Below are 10,908 nucleotides of genomic sequence, written 5' to 3'. Positions count from 1 at the left end.
CTGGAAAGCTGAAAAAGGGAATTAAGATTTATAAAATGATGGTCAGGCACAGTGGCTCACGCCTGTAATTCCAGCACTTTGGGAAGCCAAGGCAGGTGGATCATGAGGTCAGGAGAGCAAGACTGTCCTGGATAACATGGTGAAACCCTGTCTCTGCTAAAAATACAAAAAATTAGCCGGGTGTGGTGGTACATGCCTTTACTCCCAGCTACTCAGGAGACTGAGGCAGGAGAATGGCCTGAACCCGGGAGGCAGAGGTTGCAGTGAGCCGAGATCGTGCCACTGCACTCCAGCCTGGGCAACAGAGCGAGACTCTGTCTCAAAAAAAAAGAAAAATTATAAAACGTTTTCTAAAACTGTTTTTTAAAATCTGTAAATATGTATTTGATTTAAAGACTTAAAAATTATTTTAATATGACTACTGAGCTCATAAAAAAATCTTAGGTGAAATGAACAAATTCCTAGAAAGATACAAACTACCAAAACTGACTCAAGAAGAAATAGATGGTATGAATAGAACTATAACAGGAAATTGATCTAGTATTCAAAAACTATGCACAGGCCAGGCACGGTGGCTCACACCTGTAATCCCAGCACTTTGGGAGGCTGAAGCAGATGGATTGCCCGAGCCCAGAAGAGACCAGCCTGGGTAACATGGTGAAACCCTGTCTATGCAAAAATTAATTGAGTGTGGTAGCATACGTCTGTAGTCCCAGCTACTCGGGAGGCTGGGGTAGGAGGATCATTCGAGTCCGGGAGGTCGACGCTGCAGTGAACTGTGATCACACCACTGCACTCCAGCCCGAGTGACAGAGCAGCACCGCATCTCAAAAAAAAAAAATACATAAAATAAGACTGCACGAAGAAAAGCCCAGGCTCAGATGGCTTCATTGGTGGTAAATTCCACCAAACAATTAATAGCAGTTCTTCACACATTCTTCCAAACAAGCAGAAGAGGAAGGAATACTTCCCAGTTTATTCTATGAGACCAGTTTTATTCTGATACCAAAACTAGACAGAGACATCACACATCAAAGAAACACTGCAGACCAGCATCTCTTTATGAACATGAATGCCTTAATCTTCAGCAAAATGCTGGCAAGCCAAATTTAGCAACATATATAAAAGAATTATATACCATGACTCTATTAGTTCGTTTTCATGCTGCTGATAAAGACATATTTGAGACTGGGCGATTTACAAAAGAAAGGTTTAATTGTACTTAGTTTCATGGGACTCGGGAAGCCTCACAATCATGGCAGAAGCCAAGGAGGAGCAAATAATGTCTTACGTGGATGTCAGCAGGCAAAGAGAGAGAGAATGAGCCAAGTGAAATGGGTTTCCCCTTGTCAAATCATCAGATTTCGTGAGACTTATTCACTACCACAAGAACAGTGTAGCGGAAACCGCCCCCATGATTCAGTTGTCTCCCACGGGGTGCCTCCAACACGTGGGAATTATGGGAGTATAATTCAAGATGAGATTTGGGTGGGGACACACAGCCAAACCATATCAATGACCAAGAGGGGTTTATCCCAGGAGTGTAAGGTTAGATTAACATCCAGAAATCTATTAATGTAATATACCATATCAATAGTAAAAATACAGAAACCACATAATCATCTCAATAGACACAGGAAAATAAAACACTTAAAACAGCAATAAATCTTCATGAACTCGGGTTTGTCAGTGGATCCTTCGATACGGTATCAGAAGCTTAAGCAACAAATGGAAAAACAGATAAGTTGGATTTCATCAAAATTTAAATTTTGCGATATTCCAAGAACAAGAATACTGATGTGACTATAGAAATTATTGGCACATTTTTAAGTCACGTAGTAATATGATTTATGTTTTTAAAGATTATGCTGTCTGATGTGACAAAAATGGACTACTATAAGGGTGAAGAAAAGGGAAAGCTGATACTGAAAGGAAGCTAAGTCCTCATCTATTGTAGGAAATCACTAGAAAATGTCTCAAGCTGATCAATGAAGAAAAGATTTTATAAACCTATGAATCCTAACTTATTTATAAAAGCAAGCATTACAAAAGGGAACTCTGGAGAGCTGAACAATGGAATTGAGATTTATAAAACCTTTTCTAAAACTGGTTTTTAAAAATCTGTATGTATGTATTACTTTAATAGAAAGACTACAAATAGAAATTTGTATTTCTACAAAAAAGAAATATGAAATATATCTAGTAAAATAAATATGACATTAGGAAATTTAAAACCACAAGAAAGGAAAGATATGATCAAAATATACTAACACTATGTATTTTATGTCATGTGGTGTTAGTACAGAAATAGACAAATAGATCAATGGAACATGAAGGAAGGTCCAGAGACACTTAGGTTTATATAGGAGATTAGTTCATTATACAAGGGTCACTTCAAGTCATGAGGAAAGGATATACTCATTGTTAAAGGGTTTGGGAGCTATTGGGATGTCTGTCCCTACAGGGGAAATAAAGCTGAATCTCCAAACCAAAGTAAACTAGATGGAATAAAGTATATATTAACAATTACTAGTTCATTTGCTCAAGTTTACCTGTGGTCCATTCAATGTGGTGGTTCCAAAAAAAGTATGAGATCGTAACTTTTGTTTTCAAACTGCAAATATTAATAGCTTTATTTAAGCACTATTAACATGTTAGATACCCAGAGTATATACCTACACAACTTATACTTTTTTGTTTTTAACAAAATGTGCTCATATTATAGCACTCCTTTTTTTTTTTTTTTTCCTTCCCTTTTGAGTTTAAGTCTCAGTCTGTCTCCCAGGCTGGAGTGCAGTGGTACGATCCCTGCTCACTGCAACTTCCACTTCCCAGGTTCAAGAGATCCTCTGGCCTCAGCCTCCCAAGTAGCTGGGATTACAAGCACACACCACCACACCCAGCTAATTTTTGTATTTTTAGTAGAGATGAGGTTTCATCATGTTAGCCAGACTGGTCTCGAACTCCTGACCTCAAGTGATCCGTCTGCCTTTGCCTCCCAAAGTGCTGGGATTACAGGTGTGAGCCACTGCACCTGGCTTGTTACAGCAGTCTTATAGTTTTGCTTCAACAGTATGTAATAGACCTTTCTCAATTTCTACATTGAGAGCTATATCATCTTCCAAGATTGTGTTGTATAGTATTCCATCATTCCAATATAATATAACTTAACCATTCCCCTTAGTGTTCTATATTCAGTTGTATTTTTCGTAGAGTGGGTTCAGAAAGGTCCAAAATGAAGTGTGCAGATTTGGATACAAGTCATGTGATCATAAATGATTTGAGTTTCTCCTTAAGTATATAATTTGAATTTCAAAGTTTGGCTTTTAGTAATGCAGTTGATTACTTCAGAAGCAGAAAAGAATTGTATAACTTTTCTTTTTTTTTTTTCTTTTTTTTTTTTTTTTGAGACGGAGCCTCGCTCTGTCGCCCAGGCTGGAGTGCAGTGGCCAGATCTCAGTTCACTGCAAGCTCCGCCTCCCAGATTTACGCCATTCTCCTGCCTCAGCCTCCCCGAGTAGCTGGGACTACAGGCGCCAGCCACCTCGCCCGGCTAGCTTTTTGCATTTTTTAGTAGAGACGGGGTTTCACCGTGTTAGCCAGGATGGTCTCGAACTCCTGACCTCGTGATCCGCCCGTCTCGGCCTCCCAAAGTGCTGGGATTACAGGCTTGAGCCCCCGCGCCCGGCCACTTTTCTTAACTGAGCTGAGTAAGCGGTATTTTGTTCCCATTTCCATAGAACATACTTTAGCTTCAAATTGTAGAGTTGTTATGTTAACTGCTTGTGAGAAGATTAGATATTTCTCCTTGTAATCGTTTATTAGAAAAACTAAAATACTGTAGTAGTATGTAACAGAGTAACCCTGGAAACCGTCATGGTTAACTTTTCCATTGTCTGTTAGGTAATATTTGTTATGCTTTTCATATTCCCTTCTTACCTTCAAAAAAACTGGTAGGTTAATTTTTTTTTTTTTTTTTTTCCTTCCAGCATAACAGTTTGAAAGCAAATAAGAATATCTTCCTTTTCCTTTTTGGGAAAGATGGTCAAGGTTCATGTTATTGAACAGCAATGTAGGGGAAGAAAATAGTCTCGTTTGAGTAACAAAAATATATTCATCTACTGTATGCCTTTGTTTTTTAGGCAGCACAGTCAGTACTGATTTCATTATTTGAACTCAATACCCCAGAGTTTACAATGTTATTAGGAGCTTTACCAAAAACTTTTCAGGATGGTGCTACGAAGCTTCTTCATAATCACCTTCGAAACACTGGCAATGGAACCCAGGTAATTCTTTCTTATTTTCTTGGCTGTTATATAATGTGATGGTTGATTTAACAATAATTGCTTTCTTTTATATGAGGTAAACTTGATCCTTAATATATAATTTTTGCATCTTTATTTGGCAGCATTTCCTGAGCAGAATTAAATATTGTCTTGGAAGAATCCCTATGCCTGTCTTGTTTATATAATATTATACTTTGTGTACAGTAGAATGGTGGTAAACAGTGGCCAGGTATGAACAAGAAAAGCAAAATGTGAGCAAAACATAGATGAGAGCACCAGCTGGAAGCCATTAGAATCAGGACATGCTCTTTAGATGAACCAATTCTTATTTGAGGACTAACAGGGATGACTTACTCCAGGGTTAACAAATAAGATTCGAAGGAGGTAGTGCTTTAAGAAGTGTGGTCACATTAAATGATCGCAGGTTTGTCCGTCCATTTATACTTGGATGTGCAGGAATTTGTTTTGAAGAAGTAAGTTCTGAGTAAATGAAACATTGAAATATGTATATTTATGTGTTTGTGTATACATATATATTTTACTCGTATGTAATAATTTACATTATATGCTTAAAGAATTGAACTAAAGCATTAAAAAGAAAGACATTTGATAGCAAATAAAAGAGATACACTGATGGCAGGCTTAAAGTCTGAGGAGGGTTAAAAGTAATCCTAAAACAATTTCTTGTGAACCAGAGTCAGTCATCTTTTTAAAGGGAGTAGGGATTATTTTATCATATCTTAAGAATAGATATATTAGTAGTATGACCAGATTTAACTCGCTTGGTGTAAAGCAAAGTCAAGGAGGGATAAAATTTGAGCATTAGTAATGGTTAGAAGAAGGAAATTAGCTTACAACAGGAAGCTAATTTAAAATTATATTCAATCCTTGAGGGAAAGGATGTTGATAATATTTGAGAACAGGAAGCAGGTGAGAACAGAAAAAGACTAAAGAGTTATATTACTAAATAGGGAGAAATTTTTCCCCTGGAAACCAGACATAAGTACATGAATATTTAAAGTATTAACCTGTAAATGTGGCCCTTTAATATGGTTCAACCTAATGTTTGTGTTAAGTGAACTTACCTGTAATATGTTAATATTTCTTTGACTCCCTTCATCAGAGTTCCATGGGGAGTCCTTTGACAAGACCAACACCACGATCACCGGCTAACTGGTCCAGTCCTCTTACTTCACCTACCAACACATCACAGAATACTTTATCTCCAAGGTAATAAAAGGATGATTTTTCATGATGGTTTGTATTTGTAAATTCCCATTGTTTGTTTTTTGTTTGTTGGTTTGTTTGTTGGTTTGTTTGAGGCAGAGTCTTGCTCTGTCCCCCAGGCTGGAGTGCGGTGATGTGATCTCAGCTCACTGCAACCTCCACCTCCCAGGTTCAAGCAATTCTCCTGCCTCAGTCTTCCAAGTAGCTGGGATTACAGGCGCACCCTACACCTGACTGATGGGTGTATTTTTGCTAGAGACAGGGTTTCACCATGTTGGCCGGGCTGGTCTCGAACTCCTGACCTTAGGTGTTCTGCCTGCCTCGGCCTCCCAAAGTGCTGAGATTACAGGTGTGAGGTACCACCCCTGGCTGTAAATTCCATTCTTAAGAAAGCAAGCATTGATATAATTCAAGTCATTTCCCACTTGACTTAAAAGGTCTTAGAAAAGTAGAAACTTAGCACATTAAAAAAATTCAGTTTATTTGAAAGCCAACTACTTAAATGATAATATGTAGGATATAGAATTTTTTAATAAGTGGAAAGAAAACCTACTGACAGCTTTTGGAAATAAATTACTGTTTATTACATTAAATGGCATAGTTATATTTCTCAGAGATGCTGTATAAATCCAGTAAATTGCAAATTGTGTCTTTTGATTACATTATACTACTCAGTATAAGTGGTGATGAGGTCAGTTATAATGATGAGTTTAAAAAATTAAGCTTGCAAATAAAACATAAATAACAAATAGGGGAGGGTTAAATATGTAATGAATATATGGCATATCATATATGTGTAATATATAATGAATTACATATTATAATTACATATATCATGAATTACATGTTTATATAAAATAAATTACATAATGAATGACATATGTCATATATAATGAACTACATATATAATATGTCATATATTTATATATTTATGACATGTTAGGTCATATTATGCTTTTCATATTCAGAATGATTTATTTCATATTCAGAATGATTATAACTGATTTATATTTATATATATTTACTATATTTTTATATATTTAACACTATTTTTGTATTTATTATATATTTAACCCTTCCCTATTTGTTATTTTTATGTTTTGTCTATAAGCTTAATTTTTTCATTATATATGTATTGAATAAGATATTATAATTCATTACATATATAATATCTATGTAATTCATTGTATATATAATGATATATATAACAAATGTATTCATTATATATTATATATAAATATATATATAATAAATAAATAGTGAATATATACCTCTGAGGAAAACATATGACTCAGAGATTGGTCCTTAATACAAAATAAAAGATGTGTACAATTTTCAAACACTTGTGCAATTCAAGCATGAGCTGTATTTAAAATGACATTCTTGACTGCTTAGTAGACTAAAATTTTATTTCCTTTTCCTAGCCTTTTGAAAAATTGTTTGCATAGAAGTTCAACATCACTGATCATTATAGAAATGCAAATCAAGCCCACAGTGAGATACCATCTCACACCAGTCAGAATGGTTATTATTAAAAAGTCAAAAAATAACAGATGCCGGCAAGGTTGTGGAGAAAAAGGAACACTTTTACACTATTGGGAGTGTAAATTAGTTGAACTATTGTGAAAGATAGTGTGGCAGTTCTTCAAAGATCTATAGACAGAAATATCATTTGAGCCAGCAATCCCACCACTGGGTATATACCCAAAGGAATATAAATCATTCTGTTTAAAGACACATGCACATGTATGTACACTGTAGCGTTATTCACAATAGCAAAGACATGGAATCAACCTAAATGCCCATCAGTGATAGACTGGATAAAGAAAATGTGGTACGTATACACCATGGAATACTGTGTGGCCATAAAAACAAAATAAGATCATGTCCTTTGCAGAGACATGGATCGAGCTGGAGATCATTATCCTTAGCAGACTAACGCAAGAACAACGCCCAAAGAAAAAAATACTGCCTGTTCTAACAAGTAGGAGCTAAATGATGAAGACACATGAACACATAGAGGGGAACAGCACACACTGGGGCCTACCAGAGGGCAGAGGGTAGGAGGAGGGAGAGGATCAGGAAAAATAATTAATGGACACTAGGCTTAATACCTGGGTGATAAAATAATCTGTACAACAAACCCCATGACACATGTTTACCTATATAACAAATCTGCGCATCCTGAACACATACCCCTGAACTTAAAAAGTTTTTTTAAGAAGGAGTTGGGGCTGACTGTGGTGTATTCCATGGTGTATACGTACCACATTTTCTTTATCCAGTCTATCACTGATGGGCATTTAGGTTGATTCCATGTCTTTACTATTGTGAATAGTGCTACAGTGCACATGCATGTGCATGTATCTTTATAACAGAATGATTTATATTCCTTTGGGTATATACCCAGTAGTGGGATTGCTGGCTCAAATGATATTTCTGTCTATAGGTCTTTGAGGAACTGCCACACTATCTTCCACAATAATTCATTCACACCTGTAATCCCAGCACTTTGGGAGGCTGAGGCGGGAGGATCATTTGAGGTCAGGAGTTCAAGACCAGCCTGACCAACATGGCAAAACCCATCTCTACTAGTAATACAGAAACTAACCAAGCATGGTAGTGCATGCCGGTAGTTCCAGCTACTCAGGAGGGTGAGGCAGGAAAATCCCTTGAACCCAGGAGGCAGAGGTTGCAGTGAGCCGATGTCGTGCCACTGCACTCCAGCCTAAGTCACAGAGCAAGACTCCATCTCAAAAAAAAAAAAAAGGAGTTGGTATTTATAGTTAATAACTTAATGGTCATTAGCCATATATTATAGTGTGCTTCATCAAGTTATTCATTAAAAGTATTGGATAATACATCAACATCTGAGAAAAATATATTGCAAACATTTCCTACCCTATTTTTTCTGTGTTCTACATATATGATAAATTTGGTAGCTAAATTACAGCTTCAGTTGAATTTCAGCATTTGATTATAAAGTTCATGTCTATAACATGATATGGCTCACACTTGCAATCCTATCTCTTTGGGAGTCCAAGGCAGGAGGATCACTTGAGGCCAGGAGTTTGGGACAAACCTGGGCGACATATTGAGACCCCATCTCTACAGAAAAATTTTTAAAAATCAGCCAAGCATGGTGGTGTGTGTTTGTAGTCCTAGCAACTTGGTAGACTGAGGCAGGAGGATTACTTAAGCCTAGGGGTTCAAGACTGCAGTAAGCTATGTTCGCACCACTGCACTCCAGTCTGGGCAGCAGCAAGACCCTGCCCCTTAAAAAAAAAAAAAAAAATTGGCACAGTGGCTCACGCCTGTAATCCCAACACTTTGGGAGGCCGAGGTGGGTAGATCACCTGAGGTTCGGAGTTCGAGACCAGCCTGGTCAACATGGTGAAACCCCGTCTCTACTAAAAATACAAAAAAATTAGCCATATGTGGTGGCAGGAGCCTGTAATCCCAGCTACTCGGGAGGCTGAGGGAGGCTGAGGCTGGAGATTCGCTTGAGCCTGAGAGGCAGAGGTTGCAGTCAGCCAAGGTCGCGCCATTGCACTTCAGCCTGGGCAACAAGAGTGAAACTCCATCTCAAAAAAAAATTATGTTCAGTATTAAAAATCCTCTACCTTCTTACAAATTTGTGTTAAAATACATTTATCTCTTCTTCAAGCAGTACCATTATTGGGAGTTAATCACAGAGATTGGTAAACTTTCTGTAAAGGGTCAAGTGGTAAATATTTTAGGCTATTTGAGTCATGGTCTTTGAGTCTCTTCTCAACTCTGCTATTGTATGAGAACAGCCATCGACAATAGAAATAGAAAACAGCCATAGACAATACCTAAATAAATAGTCATGACTATGTTTAATAAAATTTTATTTATGGGCCAGGCGCAGTGGCTCACGCCTGTAATCCCAGCACTTTGGGAGGTCGAGATGGGCGGATCACCTGAGGTCAGGAGTTCTAGACCAGTCTGCCCAGCATGGTGAAACCCTGTCTTTACTAAAAATACAAAAATTAGCTGGGCTTGGTGGCTGGCACCTATAATCCCAGCTACTCAGGAGGCTGAGGCAGGAGAATCACTTGAACCCGGGAGACGGAGATTGCAGTGAGCCGAGATCGTGCCATCACATTCCAGCCTAGGGGACAAGAGCAAGATTTTGTCTCCAAAAAAAAAGAAAAAAAATTCATTTATGAATACTGACATTTAAATTTTATCTAACTTTCGTGAACTTTTTTGTTTTTTTTCAAGCATTTAAAAATGTGAAAAACGTTCTTAACTTGCAAGCCATCATAGTTTGCTGACCTCAGGTTAATCAAAACATTTTTCAAGGTGGAAGGACAAACCAGTTATTAAGGACTGTGCATTGTAGAGTAACTGTAAGGTGTCCTTGGTGGAAGGACAAAGAGACATGTACTTTAACTATATATAGCTGCTGTTTTTTATTTTGCTAATGATGCTCTGAGGATATACATTCTCTAATCTTGTCTTTATAAATATCCCTATATAATCTCAGATGTGTTTGTATTTTATAACTACACCTAAGTAAAACTTAGTGTCGTCTTTTTCATAGTGCATTTGATTATGACACAGAAAATATGAACTCTGAAGATATTTATAGCTCTCTTAGAGGTGTCACCGAAGCAATCCAGAATTTCAGCTTCCGTAGCCAAGAAGATATGAATGAGCCATTGAAAAGGGATTCTAAAAAAGACGATGGCGATTCAGTAAGTATTTTAATATCCTTGCTTTGCAGACTATTTCATTGTTCATTAAGCATTATTTCAATTACATTTTGCTTTCTGTCATTTTCGAATATGCTTTTCTATGGGTCAGTCACTCTACAAGTATTTACTGAGTATGTACCACATACCAGGCATTGTTTGAGGCGTTAGATTTATATGACAAAATCACTGCCTTCACATTCCTTTCAGATTTTCATATAGAGATGAATATTATAGAGTTTTAGGATAGAATGTGCTTTAGAGGAAAGTGAGTCTGTTTTAGATTTTGTGGTCCAAGAAGGCCTCTCTCCAAAGGTAGCATTTGCATTGAAACCTAAATAAAGCCACATAAAATCTAGAGGAGAATTCCTGAAATAATTAGCAAATCCAAAGACATTTAGATGTGAACAAGCTTTGTATAGTTGAGGACTAGGAAGAAAGCCAGTGTACGTGGACCATTGTGAGAGAAAAGGAGTGGAACATGGGCCAGATCACTTTGAGTCTTGTAAGAACACATAAGGAGTTTAGAATTTTTGTTCTCTGTTAGGTGTGGTGATAGTAATTTGCATCATCAGTTTGTGTGGCTACAGTTAAGAATGTGTTTTGTTTTTTTAATAATGGGCCAGATGTTTTATTTATCTTGTGCAAGTAACTGACTCTCAAATATTTTTTTT

At 37.1% G+C, this 10,908-nt stretch overlaps 1 protein-coding gene across 6 annotated transcripts in view; it reads left to right on the top strand.

Moving 5' to 3' along the window:
- The window catches only part of CLASP2 (cytoplasmic linker associated protein 2), a 233,029-nt gene that overhangs the window by 164,468 nt on the left and 57,653 nt on the right, over nucleotides 1-10,908 (top strand). For all 6 annotated transcript variants that reach the window (XM_023214684.2, XM_023214682.2, XM_023214679.2 and 3 more), the window contains 3 exons: nucleotides 4,143-4,286; nucleotides 5,410-5,516; nucleotides 10,084-10,237. In XM_023214684.2, the coding sequence (XP_023070452.1) occupies nucleotides 4,143-4,286; nucleotides 5,410-5,516; nucleotides 10,084-10,237 (405 nt within the window). The remainder of the gene's footprint in view (nucleotides 1-4,142; nucleotides 4,287-5,409; nucleotides 5,517-10,083; nucleotides 10,238-10,908) is intronic.

The sequence above is a fragment of the Piliocolobus tephrosceles genome, chromosome 2 (genome assembly GCF_002776525.5).
Source record: "Piliocolobus tephrosceles isolate RC106 chromosome 2, ASM277652v3, whole genome shotgun sequence".
Taxonomy (NCBI): domain Eukaryota; kingdom Metazoa; phylum Chordata; class Mammalia; order Primates; family Cercopithecidae; genus Piliocolobus; species Piliocolobus tephrosceles.
The sequence above is the reverse complement of the archived record's forward strand: the minus strand, read 5'-3'. Positions and strand labels throughout refer to the sequence as shown.